This window comes from Esox lucius, chromosome 5 (assembly GCF_011004845.1).
Source record: "Esox lucius isolate fEsoLuc1 chromosome 5, fEsoLuc1.pri, whole genome shotgun sequence".
NCBI lineage: Eukaryota > Metazoa > Chordata > Actinopteri > Esociformes > Esocidae > Esox > Esox lucius.
Genome location: NC_047573.1, coordinates 33,015,880 through 33,032,041, shown reverse-complemented (window position 1 = coordinate 33,032,041; position 16,162 = coordinate 33,015,880). Strand labels below are relative to the sequence as shown.

Sequence of the window (16,162 nt, the reverse complement as noted above, 5' to 3'; positions counted from 1 at the left end):
TTGAAATACTTAATTCTTTTAGTTTCAGTATTAAAACTCACAAATGGGTTTTCAAAATTCTCAAAACCCTTTTCCAATGTAGACCTTACAGGGTTATCTTTTGGCACAGCAGACAGTATTTCATGCTTAACATGGGAGTGCAGACCACCAGCAAATTCTTCCAAATCATTAACAATTGCTGAAACTACACTACTTGCCATACCACTACCATGGAGTTTGGCAATAATTGTAGCACAGATATCTTTTGCGTTTTCTTTTTAACTTTGACCCAATCCATTGTTATCAAAATACCCAGTGTCAGGGCTCTGCACGACACTTGTTCCTGCAACTTCTGTACCATTTTGTAAACTGTGAAAATCTGCCTGAAATGACTGAGGTTTCTGCATCACCACTTTGACAATCCTTATCATGCACACTAATCAAATGCTTTTTAAAACCTAAAAATGTTGAAAACTGACGCCTACAATGATCTTGTGCACAAACTGACTTAAACCTAGTGCTTGGATAGAAACTGTGGCAGATTCGCAAATGGGTTATTAGGCCCTGGCTGGTAGCATGCACTGCTTGACATATGAAACATTTAAACATATTCATGTGTCATTCAAATGTTTTGCCCACAACTCACGTACTCTTAGACTCATCTGTTTTGGTGACATCAATGTTGTAGACCGTTGTCTGCAGAAAAGTGTAGAAATGGACCAGGGACTCATCATAAGACTAGTTGAACACGTAGTGGGATTTAAATAGTTCATCAAAAGCACCCAACAAGCTGGTGGCTTGACAGAGGATGAGCTGTTTGTCAACGGCGATGTAGAAGGTATCAATCGCCTTCTGTGTTCGGCCAATGGCAAGGATGTATGGTTGTTTACTCTCTCTTTCCAGCAGATATTCATTGATGCTGCAGCATGACTAAAAATAAAAAAAATATTATGTGTACACCTTCAAGTGAATCTGGTACTTGCTGGTCCATGTTAATGTAATACTTTGTAAACAGCCCCTGTATTTGAGATTATTTGAGGACCGTTTTTCAGTGAATCAAATTATGGGGACATACTGGCCTGCAATACCATTCATTTGGAAGGAACGCACTTTAAAAGCAACATATGGCCAGGAAAAGCTTGCTAATGCATATAACTAAAAAACTGTCTCGTGCAATTTTAACAAATGAGGTATATAATGTACCTTATGAAAGTGCACCAGTTTGTCCACTGCATCACTTGGACTTATTTTGGTCCTCTTCCGTCCAGCTGTGGGTGGCAAGAGATAGAGAAGAAGCAGCATAGAAGCGATGTCACTGTCCCAGTCTATCAGGAAGAAAAACAAGGCATTAATGTCTAAAAAAAAATAGCTAACTAATTTGTAATATGAACCATGCATGCTGTGTAGCTTACCCGTTTCATCGTTCTCTGCAAGTTTCTCAGCAGCTTTTAGAAGTCGGCATAGCTCAGTTGTCTGAGTCAGTTGTTGTTAATGGTGTGCTTAGTGATTTTTGATATCAGTGTGTGGTATATTAAACCAGTGTAAGTCAGAATAAAGATTTTGGAAAAAAGAATACAGTCAATAAGCCAGGAAGATGAATGATTAGGTGTTTTCATGGCTAACATCCATCAAAACACGGGATATTAAAGACTTCGGTTTAAATAAAAGAAATATACAACTCACCAGTCCTTTGACATCCAAAAGGCGTGGAAATGTTTTGAAGACATCTGTGCTTCTTTGTGGGACATGCACAAACATACACAAAAATACACTGAAATACACTTGCTTAATCAGGAGAGTGAACAAGAAATGAAATGGCCTCCCTGCAGGCATCTCCATCAAGCTGCTGAGGCAGTGTGGTTGCTGATCTTTGGCGCTTTGGTCCTTGTCCTTGATGCACTGAGACTTCCTTGACTGGCCGTTTTCCTGTAGTCCTGGAAATGGTTTTGAGGCGACACGCTAAATATCCAGTGCCTTTTTCCCCATCATAGAAATGCTCCTGTTACATTTAAATGAATAAACACAAATAATCACAAAACGATCTTACATAAAGTGAAGATGCAGCATTGTGAAACAAAAGAACAATTACTTATTTAATAGATTATTTTTTATATCCTTATAACCCAAGTAATTTCAAATCAGGGCAATATCATGATTGTTGAATTTTGAAATATTTTCTCTTTTATAAACAACTAGTTATTTTATAATGAAAACTACAACGCCAAAGCCCTTAACTGTAAATCTGGTGCTGTGTTTTCTTAATAAGGTTGTAAAACTTACATAGCCCTTTGGAGAAAAAGGATCCTTCAGTGAGGGAAAGAGTGTAATAATTCCCAGGGCATACTTCTCCTTCTGCTAAAGGGAAGGAATCCAGCTCTAGAAAGTCAATCTTTAATAATGTCTTTATATAGTACAAGAAACATTGGTTATATCATTACAAGCTTACAGCCTTATTTCTTTGTAATAAAAACTTTTTAAATCTTACCCATATCTCTCAGTCATATCACTCGCCAATATGTTGACAAGCTGTCTCCGAGTGCGGTGCATTAGTGAATTTTCTCACTTGTACTCTTCAAGAATGTCCTCTCCTCCAGGCTTCTTAAGCAAGGACTTTTCTACCATCTACTCGCATAATAGGAAAAGTAAAAATAAGTTTTAGTGTTTAGTGTTCAATTCTATTAGAAAAAACATACCACAACATGTCTGTATAGACTAAGGGTGAAAGTTCAGAGGAATGATAAAAAACAGTAGTGTTGTGAAAGGTTAACATCTATGAAGGAAGCAATATGGTTGGATTGGTGATCATCTCAATTAAACGTGACACCTTATAATTGATAGTCATTCAAAATAAGACGTTTTCAGCTCTCAATTACCTCCTTTGCCGCCTCTGACACGGAAGCCTTTGTTGCAGAACTGCTCATGTCTTCTTTGCTGGATCTATTTCTGCCTGTGGTAATACCCAGTTCTCGAAGGTCACTGTCACTTGAAGAAAGTGATATGGTGTCCGTGAGGGAAGATGGTGTTGAATGATCTAAAGGAGACAACTCTTTAAAAAGAGAGAATTTGATTAACTTAATATCCATTTTAGTATAAACATTTTAAGTAACCCTAAAGTATTCAGATTATATTTTAAGTAATGTGTAACAAATTTGACCCAACCTTGCCCGCTGCCATGTTCGTTCCATAAAGAAAGGTCAATGTCAGCTGCATCAAATAGCCCTATCCATTAGGGCTGTCAAAATTCCTCAAAAATGACGTTCGAATATTCCCTCTAAAAAGTTGTAGAGTATCCAGTAGAAGTAGACGAATATCTTTCAAACTAACCTTTGTTGAGCTGAAATGAAGACATATTCAGCAACTGCATGGCCTATTTCTCACGTAGATTTTTTTCAGAAACACGTTTCAGTGAACAATTTTTGTAAAATACGAGATCGTATTCTCAACGAGCCACCATGACACTGTTGAAATTCTCGAGTAGCCAGACCCACATCACGCGTTCATCCAATCAGCTGCTGGTCAGGGGCGTGGAGCATCAACCATGGCTGTATGACGTTGCGACACCACGCTTCAGTTGTGTTGGACATATAGATCTGTACCGTCAGGCGCGCTAGCGCGCCCACTCGCAAAGCAGACAGCCAGACAACCTCTGCTACTGCAAATGTTTTTTTCCATATTTTAAATTTTTTTTTGAATATTAATATTCACCTTTGAAATTTGTTTTCTAAAAACTATTCGAATATATATTAAAATTTTGAATATTTGTTGACAGCCCTACTATCCATTAACATTGGTTTTCTTAATGACACCTATCTTTATCTGAAATGCTTTCACGTACTGTCAGGCACATGTCTGGATTGGCCTCCAACAGCTCTAGAAGAATGTCTTCCTCTACTGCTGTGTCAGTTTAATCAAAAATGTCAAGTTGAGCTACATCAGGAAGCCCAAACTTGTTTTTGACTGTATAAAAGGAGGGAATGTAACCAGATAAAGTCACCTGGAGCAAATTTGAAATCATCCTGCTTAACTCTGTTAAACTAAAAAGAATCATGTCATTAAAAGTAAAGCCCTGCAATTAAAATAAAAGATTATGACACAACATGTAATATAAACTGTTAAATACAGCCAAAAGTATTTAAATAGTTCAGCCACAGATAATACCGTGCAGTGATTTCTTGTTAAATTGACTACATATTTTGTTTGGCCTTCAAAGGATTTACCTTCCCTGATGAATTCTGAATAGGTGAAGCCTGAGTGCAATTTGATGTACTTCTTGATACTATTGCATTTCACCTTCAGCAACATGGCAACATCATGAAACTGCAACTAGCAATAAGCGGTTCAATCTTCTGCAAGAAGATGTTAGCCTATGTCTCACAAACAGTGAAAATTGTTTATCATATGCACGAAAAGAAAAGAAAAAAAATCTAAATATTCTGTTTGCAACATGATGCCCTGGCAACTTTTTTAGAACTTTATTCAGAAAGGGGGGTCAGAGGAGAATGGGCCGACTGAAGCCACAACACGCACAACCTTGAGGCGGATGGGCTACAACAGCAGAAGACCCCACCGGGTACCACTCATCTCCACTACAAATAGGAAAAAGAGGCTACAATTTGCACGAGCTCACCAAAATTGGACAGTTGAAGACTGGAAGAATGTTGTCTGGTCTGATGAGTCTCGATTTCTGTTGAGACATTCAGATGGTAGAGTCAGAATTTGGCGTAAACAGAATGAGAATATGGATCCATCATGCCTTGTTACCACTGAGCAGGCTGGTGGTGGTGGTGTAATGGTGTGGAGGATGTTCTCTTGGCACACTTTAGGCCCCTTAGTGCCAACTGAGCATCGTTTAAATGCCATGGCCTACCTGAGCATTGTTTCTGACCATGTCCATCTTTGGGATGTGGTGGAACGGGAGCTTCGTGCCCTGGATCTGCATCCCACAAATCTCCATCAACTGCAAGATGCTATCATATCAATATGGGCCAACATTTCTAAAGAATGCTTTCAGCACCTTGTTGAATCAATGCCACGTAGAATTAAGGCAGTTCTGAAGACGAAAGGTGGTCAAACACAGTATGGTGTTCCTAATAATCCTTTAGGTGTGTGTGTGTATATATATTTATACACACACACAACCTTGTTTCCAAAACAGTTGGGATGCTGTGTAAAATGTAAAGATAACATAATGCAATGATGTGCCAATCATTTAAACACTGTTTTTATGCTAGTGTATTTTTATTTATTTATTTCTCTTTTCCTTTGTAAAGCACATTGCTTCTATGTATGAATTGTTCTATATAAATAAATGTGCTTGCCTATATTCAATAGAATATAGAACAAAGACAACATGTCAAATATTGAAACTGAGAAATGTTATTGTTTCTTGAAATATATGAGCACACTATGAATTTGATACCAGCAACATGTTTCAAAAAAGCTGGGACAGGGGCAACAAAAGACTGGAAAAATTGTGTAATGCTTTCTGAATGTAAAATGTTGTTTGGGGAGCTCATCATGCATGTTACTTAATATCATTAAAAGATTCAGAGAATCTGGAGAAATTTCTGTACACAAGGCACCAAGCCGAAAACCAATATTGGATGACTGTGACCTTTGGGCCCTCAGGCGGCGCTGCATTAAAAACAGACACGGTTATGTAGTGGACATCACCACATGAGCTCAGGAACACTTCCAAAAACCACTGTCTGTGTACATCGCTGTATCCACAAATGCAAGTTAAAACGCTACCATGCAAAGAAGAAACTATACACAAGATCTAGAAATGTAAAAATAATAATTTGAGAATAATGGATCCTCCAGACAAAAGAGGAGAGGGGCCATCCTGCTTGTTATCAGCACACAGTGCATTAGTGCACATGGCATGGGTGACCTGCACATCTGTGAACAATATATACAGATTTTGGAGCAACATATGCTTACATCCAGACAGCTTACACCCAGATGTCTTTTTCAGGGAAGGCCTTGCTTATCTCAGCAGGACAACGCCAAACCACATTCTGCACATATTACAACCGCATGGCTTTGTAGTAAAAGAGCCCGGGTACTAAACTGGCCTGCCTGCAGTCCAGACTTGTCACCTGTTGAAAATATCTGGAGCATATGACAAAGGAGGCCGCCGAAATTCTATATCAAGCAAGAATGGGAATATATTTCACTTTCAAAACTACAGCAATTGGTGTCCTCAGTTCCCAAACACTTACAGAGTATTGTTAAAAGAGGTGATGCAACACAGTGGCAAACATGCCCATCCCTACTTTTTTAAAACATGTTGCTGTCATCACATTTAAAATGGGCATGTATTTTTCCAAAAACAATAACATTTCTCAGTATCAACATTTGATATGTTGTCTTCGTACTATTTTCAAATAAAATTCCATTCTGTTTGTATTTGCATTTTACGCAGCTTCACAACTTTTTTGGAAATGGGGTTGTCCACTATATGGCCAAAAGTACACTGATGAGCCAAAACTTTGACCACCTGTCTAATATGCTGTTGGTCCTCTGCATGCCACCAAAACAGCACTGACCTTCCGAGGCAGGGACTGTGAAGGTGAAACCTCAGAAGGTGTCCTGTGTTATCTGGCACAAAGACATTAGCAGCAGATCCTTGAAGTCCTGTAAGCTGCGATGTGGAGCCACCATGGATTGGACTTGTTGGTCCAGCACATCCCACAGATGCACAGTCAGATTGAGATCTTGGGAATTTGGAGGCCAGGGCAACACCTTGAACTCTTCTTCATGTTCCTCAAACCATTCCAGAATGTTTGCAGTATGATTAGATGCATTATCCTGCTGAAAGAGGCCACTGCCATCAGGGAATACCGTTGCCATGAAAGGGTGTATCTGGTCTACAACAATGTTTAGTTAGGTGGCCCGTGTCAAACTGATGTCCACATAAATGCCTGGACCCGAGTTTCCCAGCGGAACATTGCTCAGAGCATCACACTCCCTCTCACTTGTCATCTTCCCACAGTGCATCTTTGTGCCATCACTTCCCCAGGTAAACGGCGTACATGTACACCGCCGTTCACGTGATGTAAAAGACAACTAGACTCATCAGACCAGGCAACCTTCTTCCACTGCTCCAAGTTCAGTTGTATGTGCTTTCAATGACTGGGTCATCGTGGGCACTCTGACTGGTCTGCGGCGACGCAGCAGGGTGCGATGCACTGTGTGTTGTGACACACTCCTTTCTTAACCATCAGTAACACTTCCTGTGACTTGTGCCACTGCAAACCAGACCAGACAGGATAACCTTCATTGCCCTCACACATTAACACCCTGTCGCCAGTTAAAGGTTTGTCCCTCCTCAGACCACTGTTGATAGGAGCACTCCAGAAGCTTTTCAGTTTCAGAGATGCTCTGACCCAGTCATCTGACTATAACAATTGACCCTTGTCAAAGACACCCAGGTATTAACTACTGCAAATTTCTCCTGCATCCAACTAGCATTGTTCTGCTGCATCAACATTACAGATTTTTTGCTTACCATCTAATCTACCCAGACCTTGACATGTGCACTTAGGAGATGATAAACGTTATCCGCTTCACCTGTGAGTGGTCATAATGTTTTGGCTCATCATTGTATATATTGTAGGTCCAATGAACTGGGTCTTATACAGTGGGGGAAAAAAGTATTTAATCAGCCACCAATTGTGCAAGTTCTCCCACTTAAAAAGAGGTACACTTCAACTATGAGAGACAAAATGAGAAAAAGAAATCCAGAAAATCACATTGTAGGATTTTTTATGAATTTATTGGTAAATTATGGTGGAAAATAAGTGTATGGTCAATAACAAAAGTTCATCTCAATACTTTGTTATATACCCTTTGTTGGCAATGACAGAGGTCAAAAGTCTTCACAAGGTTTTCACACACTGTTGCTGGTATTTTGACCCATGCAGATCTCCTCTAGAGCAGTGATGTTTTGGGGCTGTCGCTGGGCAACACAGACTTTCAACTCCCTCCAAAGATTTTCTATGGGGTTGAGATCTGGTGACTGGCTAGGCCACTTCAGGACCTTGAAATGCTTCTTACGAAGCCACTCCTTCGTTGCCCGGGCGATGTGTTTGGGATCATTGTCATGCTGAAAGACCCAGCCACATTTCATCTTCAATGCCCTTGCTGATTGAAGGAGGTTTTCACTCAAAATCTCACGATACATGGCCCCATTGATTCTTCCTGGTCCCTTTGCAGAAAAACAGCCCCAAAGCATTATGTTTCCACCACCATGCTTTACAGTAGGTATGGTGTTCTTTGGATGCAACTCAGCATTCTTTCTCCTGGGACTACGGATGGAAATTAGCCCTTGGCTATAATCCGGCATTTTTACATGCATGTACTCCATGTCTTGTTCATTAACATGCATTGTCCCAATCAAATAAAACTAAAAAAATAACAAAAAATAAATAAATAAAAGTTATATTTTGGTTTCATCTGACCATATGACATTCTCCCATTCCTCTTCTGGACCATCCAAATGTTCTCTAGCAAACCTCAGACAGGCATGGCCAAGTAATGGCTTAAGCAGGGGGACACATCTGGCACTGCAGGATTTGAATCCCTGGCGGCATTGTGTGTTACTGATGGTAGCCTTTGTTACGTTGGTCCCAGCTCTCTGCAGGTCATTCACTAGGTCCCCCCGTGTGGTTCTGGGATTTTTGCTCACCGTTCTTTTGATCATTTTGTCCCCACGGGTGAGATCTTGCGTGGAGCCCCGGATCGCGGTAGATTATCAGTGGTCTTGTATGTCTTCCATTTTCTTATAATTCTTCCCACATTTGATTTCTTCACACCAAACTGCTTACCTATTGCAGATTCAGTCTTCCCAGCCTGGTGCAGGTCTACAATTTTGTTTCTGGTGTCCTTTGACAGCTCTTTGGTCTTGGGCATAGTGGAATTTGGAATGTGACTGTTTGAGGTTGTAGACAGGTGTCTTTTATACTGATAACAAGTTCAAACAGTTGCCATTAATACAGGTAACGAGTGGAGGACAGAGGAGCCTCTTAAAGAAGTTGTTACAGGTCTGTGAGAGCCAGAAATCTTGCTTGTTTGTAGGTGACCAAATACTTATTTTACTGAGGAATTTACCAAGGAATTCATATAAAATCCTACAATGTGATTTTCTGGATTTTTTTCTCATTTTGTCTCGCATAGTTGAAGTGTACCTATGATGAAAATTACAGGCCTCTCATCTTTTTAAGTGGGAGAACTTGCACAATTGGTGGCTGACTAAATACTTTTTTGCCCCACTGTAGCTGTCAAACCTTAAAATAAAGCTTAAACCTGAGCTTGTCTCTTATTACTAGCATGTACTGTACATTCTCATTCAAGTAATTTCTCTGTGATAGGTGGACTGTTGGCAGCTATATTGATGATGCCCAGGTGTGTTCATGTCAACCTTTTCTGTTCTACAGGAACCACATGGGTCCAGGAGATCGTGGACCTGCTGCTTCACAACGGTGATGCAGAGGTTGCAAGGAGAGCGCCGACTCATCACCGAATCCCCTTCCTGGAGATCCACTCACCCCCGCCAATCCCTTCGGGTATGTGTGTGTGACACCTTGTTTTTGGTTTATTGAGACACAAATATTCAAATAGGAACAGATGTTTTTTTGAAGTATTTTAACAAATTTTACTCTGTTTCATTCATTGTCTTTATGCTACTTAACTGAAAAGCTTCCCACTTGCTTTGCAGTGCCTAGCCATGCTATGTGTAACATATTAACTTGCACCTCCAGCTTGCACAGTCAGAATTGCCATTTTCACCTGTGCATAATACATAGTATATTTTTCTGCCCTCCCCTATTTGCCTTCATTGCTCATTTAGAATTGCCATTTGCAATATATTTGCCTTCATTGCATATCTATACATTCCACTTATAACATACACAACATAGAATATACTTAATACTTGTACATTTCCTGCCCTCTTCTATCTGCACTTCTGGTTAGATGCTAACTGCTTTTTGTTGTACTGTACTTGTACTGTTGAATGTCAATAACGTTGAATCTAACCAGCACCCAAACATTTCCTGGAGAGGGTGCTGGTCAGCCTTGATCATTATTTTCTTGTCCATTGTGCAGAGAAAATACACCTTTATATTTTATTTTCAATAACAATCAAGTTTTTTTTATATCTTTGTGGAGAACAGGAACTCAGAAATCAATATTCCCTATCCCAATTCTAAACCTTACCCTTACTTTAACCTAATCATAATCTCAATAACCTTACCTTTATGCCTAAATTTAACCTAGCCCTAGAGACTAACCCTGAATAAATCATGTAATGCCTTTATTTGTATTTATTTAAACTTTATATTATCAGACAATTTAATTCATAACAACATCTGGTTACACTTCATTTGGATATTCCAAACTATCTAAACTTAGGTTTATAATACATTTTATTGGAAGAGTTAGGCAAAGGGTTAAGGTGAGGGATATGATGAGATTTAAGGTTAAGGTCAGTGTTAGACAGAATTAAAATGTTATTGATAGCCTGTAGATAGCATGTAAAGAATCTACATAATTACTATCCAAATAACTAGTTACCAAAATTCTTAGTAACAGTTACGGCCTGGCAGGAAGCAAAAAAGGCCTCCTGTGGGGAATGCATTCTGGGATTAAATAAAAGATTCAAACAACAAAGACAGTATAGACATGACATTTCTTACAATAACAATACACTAATGTGAAAAAGTTTGGGGTCACTTGGAAATGTCCTTGTTTTTGAAAGATGTTATTGAGCCTGTAATCGAACACATAATTGCTGATACTCTTTATACTCAACAAGTGTAAAGGACAGTTTTATTGCTTCTTTAATCGCACAACCGTTTTCAGATGTGCTAACCTAATTGCAAACGTGTTTCCTAATGATCATATAGCCTTTTAAAATGATAAACTTGGATTAGCAAACACAACGTGCCATCGTAACACAGGATTAATGGTTGCTGATAATGGGCCTCTGTACGCATATGTAGATCCTCCATTAAAAATAATTTCCAGCTACAATAGTAATTACCAACATTAAAAGTGTCTACACTTTATTTTTGATCAATTTGATGTTATTTCAATGGGTAAAAAAATTTGCCTTTCCTTTACAAACAAGGACATTTCTATGTGACCCCAAACTTTTGAAAGATACATTTCAAGTTTCAAGGTTTATTTATCAAATGCACTGAACAACACAGCGTCATCCTCACAATTAAATGATTGTGACATGGCACCCGACAACTATGTAATAAGAGTTAAGAAGAATATATAAGCAAAGGTCTAGTGTATATTAGAAAGGAAAGGTTTTGATCCTTTATAGGCTAATGATTACATTAAAGCATTTTAGTATTTTAATCAGTTGCAGACAAGGTCCAATTGAAATCTTACTTGCTTTTAACATAAAACCCTCCAAACTGGAGAAATTTGTTAACAGATAATCAAAGAGCTAAGGTTTCAGTTTACTGAATGCTGTAATGTAGCAATTTAGTATGGCCCCTTTACTTGTACACCAAAAATGTTATGCAAGGTGAACAAACATTTCTACAGTGAGGGAAACGTTTTTTTATCCCCTGCTGATTTTGTTTATTTGCCCACTGACAAAGAAATGATCAGTCTATACTTTTAATGGTAGGTTTATTTGAACAGTCAAAGACAGAATAACAACAAAAAGGTCCCCCTGCTCAAGAAAGCCCATGTACAGGCCCTTCTGAAGTTTGCCAATGAACATCTGAATGATTCAGAGGAGAACTGGGTGAAAGTGTTGCGGTCAGATGAGACCAAAATCGAGCTCTTTGGCATCAACTCAATTCGCCAGGTTTGGAGGAGGAGGAATGCCACGACCATTGAAAATTAGTCGTGGATGGGTTTTCCAGCTTGACAATGACCCAAAACACACGGCCAAGGCAACAAAGGAGTGGATCAAGAAGAAGAACATTAAGGTCCTGGAGTGGCCTAGCCAGCCTCCAGACCTTAATCCCATAGAAAATCTGTGGAGGGAGCTGAAGGTTTGAGTTGCCAAACGTCAGCCTCGAAACCTTAATGACTTGAAAAAGATCTGCAAAGAGGAGTGGGACAAAATCTCTCCTGACCTGGTGGCCAACTACAAGAAACGTCTGACCTCTGTGATTGCCAACAATGGTTTTGCCATCAAGTACAAAGTCATGTTTGGCAGAGGGGTCAAATACTTATTTCACTCATTAAAATGCAAATCAATAACATAACATTTTAGACATGTGTTTTTCTGGATTTTTTTGTTATTTTGTCTCTCACTGTTCAAATAAACCTACCATTAAAATGATAGACTGATCATTTCTTTGTCGTTGGGCAAACCTACAAAATCAGCAGGGGATATAAAAAAAAAAATCCCTCTGTGTACGTGTTAGGTGAACAAAATAAACCAAAGTAAAATGTGTGGTTACCAACATTTTTACAGATATTGTAGATACAACATCCAATCTCCCAATTTGGCACCTTATTCAAAACCAAGTAAGAGGTGGGAAATACATATTAGTTGGATGCTTCCATTTGCTTTGAACTTATTGAAACACGGAATGGCTAAAAGCCAACATGCTGCAACGACTCACAAATATAGATAGAGAATACATCCTTATGCATTTCTCAAGAGAAAAATAAAATTACAACATCCCGTTAAAATCGGCAAACTTTCTTCATAGGCAACTGTGCCGGAGCATTCTAAAACTGACTTATTATAAAACATATATAATAGTAATAATAATTATAATTTTCATAATTTTTGCCACTAGAGGCCTCTATCATTCTGTATGCATCAACCAATTATCACCTTCTCAGTTGTCTATGAACGCAGGGTGGTTGGGATGCCATGTCCAAAGTATGAAACATGGTTGCAGTATTACAGCTGCAGTGAATGCAGTTAAGTGCTCCCTCTTATCCTTGTTTTATTCTATTGTGTCTTCTAGGTTTGAGTTTTATTGAAAAAATGGACCCCCCAAGGGTCATTAAGACCCATCTTCCTTTCCAGTTGGTGCCTGAAGGGTTCTGGGAAAATAAATGCAAGGTAAAATGCATTTTATATAACTTAAAAGACGCTTTTATCCAAAATGACCTACACTAGTGAATGCAGGTTTTCCCCACTGAACCTCCATTGGAATCAAACCCACTGTATATTTTTGGGATTTACGTTAGCATTCTTAGAATTTTCTTTTTCTGATATTTAGAAAATGTCTGTATTATTAATCAATATAGAGAACAAAATAATATTATTAAAACATGTCTAGGCAACAAATATTTGAAGTTGTTCTAAATTATTAAAAAAGTTAAATGGTCAGCAGTATTGTAACCTTGTTCCCAGATTATTGTACACAGTGCAAATGAGCATGGAACAACTTCCATTCAAAGATGGCCTTGTGGGTGGGACTTCACTAATGTTTTTGTTATGAATTTTAGCAAATAACAGTATTTGAAGCAGAACCGGTACTCTCAAACACTTTCCCAATGACGACCAAGAAAGAAAAAGGATTTTCCAGGTTGTCCACCAAATTTTGGCAAACTGATGTTTCAAACTAATTTAAGGAACACTGCCATCTTTCTAATAATTGGAATGACATGAAGGCAATGTTATTTTACTCACATTAGCAATGACACCATCTAACCGCTACCACTTTCAGAGAGGGCCAAGTACATCCACAGAGTTCACTCCCAATAGTCAATACACAATTAACCAATTTAAGTTGGGACAGTCTTAACATGTTAATCAAAAAATGGTGTTGTACTCTCCAACTTTAACGGCTCAAGATATACTGTTTTAGAGTTACTTAACACCAATTATTCAAATGTATGCACATTTATACTGTCATAATCACTATACTTACAATAAATCTAGGTTGGCATAGCTTTAACCTGTGAAACAAAGTTATTCTGGTTTATGTAGTTTGAACAGTCCAAGAGATACTGTTTCAGGTTTAATCAAAGCTAATTGATTTTAATAATAATACATTGTTTTTTTTATGGAAAAATGTATAGTTGGAATAGCCTCAAAGAAGTCCCAATAAAGTAAATGAAGTTTAAAAAATGTAATAAAATGTAAATATATTAAAAAACATATAGATCTAAGTTAATCCGGACCATTGTACCTGCTTTAAAGCTTGAATATATTTTCTTGTGACATTCATGCTTCCTGAAGTTGGAATGACTTGATGGGCACTTCCATATCATACGGACAAGCTGTTCCCACAACAGCTCAATAAGGTTGAGATCCGGGGAGTGTGCTGGTCACTCCATTATAGACAGTATACCAGCTGACTGCTTCTTCCCTAAATAGTTTGGAGCTGAGCTTTGGGTCATTGTCCTGTTGTAGGAGGAAATTGGCTCCATGGAGTGAAAATGGAGTGATAACCTTCCTCCTACAAATCTCTTATAAGACTACCATGAAAGCACCCCCAGACCTTCACATTGTGTCCACCATGCTTGACAGATATCATGCACTCCTCAAGCATCTTTTTATTCTGTCTGCGTCTCACAAATATTTTTATTGATCCGAACACCTCAAACTTAGATTGGTCTGTCCACAACACTTTTTTCCAGTCTTCTTTTGTCCAGTGTCTGTGTTCATTTTAATCTTTTCTTTTTATTGGCCAGTCTGAGATATGTCTTTTTCCTTGCAACTCTGCCTAGAAGGCCAGCATTCCAGAGTTGCCTCTTCACTGTTGACATTGAGACTGGTGTTTTGCAGGAACTATTTAATGAAAATGCCAGTTGATGACATGTTCCTGAACTAGACGCTAATATATTTGTCCTCATGCTCAGTTGTGCACTGGGGCCTAATCTATTCTGATTAGAGATATTTTGCACTGTTCTGTGAAAGGAGTAGTACACAGCGTTGTACGAGATCTTCAGTTTCTTGGCAATTACTTGCATGGAATAGCAATAATTTCTCAGAACAACAAATGGCAAAAGGGTTTTCTAATGATCAGTTAGCCATTTAAAATGATAAACTTGGATTAGCAATCAATGTGCTATTGGAACACAGGTCTGATTGTTGCTGATAATGGGCCTTTGTATGCCTATTTACATATTCCATGAAAATAAAATGTTTCCAGCTACAATAGTCATTTACAACATAAACAATGTTTATACTGTATTTCTGATCCATTTGATGTTATTTTAATGGACAAAATATATTCATCACCTGTGAATTCACCTTGAATGAACTTGCAGGTGCCTAAACCTTGGTGTATTACAAATAGAGAACCTTGTGAGGCTGGGTAGTCGCAAAAAAAGGAAGCATACCAAGGAAAATGCTGCGTAACATTTTCACTCACTTCCACATAACAGCCACCCTCAAATATTCCCCGGGACAGAAAGTACAGGGTTTTGAATGTACACGCTGAAAATTTAGATGCGTACAATCTACACTGTCATAATACGTAATTGGACTTATAGATAAATAGATCAAGGGATATTTTTTAATAATACTTTTTTTGGGTCAATTTGAGATCCAGGGCTATAACCAAGGACACCCAGGCCTAACAATGCCACTGGTAAAAACGTTTTGCAGACTTATCATTACTTTTGTATTTGTATAAAAATGCACATCATTGTAACTGACTTTATATTTGGAATCATGCAACTCATTAATAACATTTGCCAATGTAAAATACAGACGCTCAGATTTTTATCACAAAAATCTTTGCTAGAACAAAAAATATTTGTATTTGTAAATCACAGTATGCGGTAGTACGTTTCACAGCATTTGCAAACGTAGATACCTATGAGGACTCTGATTGGCAGGCCATAGCTTTTTCTGACCAATAAACTGAATGCATCATGAACGCAACAAGTTTTCACCTTCTAACAAAAACAAACAGGGCTAAGCACAGTCGGCTTCTCGTAGCCTAGGTCTACCAATGCACAATGTTAGACTGGAGTCTAATAGTTTAATTACTCAAATGTAAATCTAACAACTAGCAAGGAACTTACATGGCTACTACCGTCTTGCCTTTAAATGGAGATGTATAATAGAAATGAACTTAACATGATGAATATTTTGTATTACACTAGTTTGGGTGTATACATTCAATTTAATATGGTTCACATAATAACATGTATTTTTGTTTATCATTTAATGTGTTTGCATTTGTTCAACACATTTGTTTAATTTGCATTTGTTTAATTTGTCACCACAGTT

The 16,162-nt window shown here is 38.3% G+C and overlaps 1 protein-coding gene and 2 long non-coding RNA genes across 8 annotated transcripts in view; 1 reads left to right on the top strand and 2 right to left on the bottom strand.

Moving 5' to 3' along the window:
- LOC105024384 (sulfotransferase 1C2) overlaps positions 1-16,162 on the top strand; it is a 67,568-nt gene that overhangs the window by 16,014 nt on the left and 35,392 nt on the right. For all 6 annotated transcript variants that reach the window (XM_020046742.2, XM_010894311.4, XM_010894310.4 and 3 more), the window contains 2 exons: positions 9,420-9,548; positions 12,936-13,033. In XM_020046742.2, the coding sequence (XP_019902301.1) occupies positions 9,420-9,548; positions 12,936-13,033 (227 nt within the window). The remainder of the gene's footprint in view (positions 1-9,419; positions 9,549-12,935; positions 13,034-16,162) is intronic.
- On the bottom strand, positions 506-1,903 carry LOC106024286. Its single transcript, XR_001198191.3, has 3 exons — positions 1,392-1,903; positions 1,183-1,304; positions 506-909 (listed from the first exon to the last, which is right to left on the bottom strand). It is a non-coding gene; the product is annotated as an uncharacterized LOC106024286 (long non-coding RNA).
- Positions 2,518-3,263, bottom strand: LOC105024383. Its single transcript, XR_829041.3, has 3 exons — positions 3,139-3,263; positions 2,853-3,025; positions 2,518-2,601 (listed from the first exon to the last, which is right to left on the bottom strand). It is a non-coding gene; the product is annotated as an uncharacterized LOC105024383 (long non-coding RNA).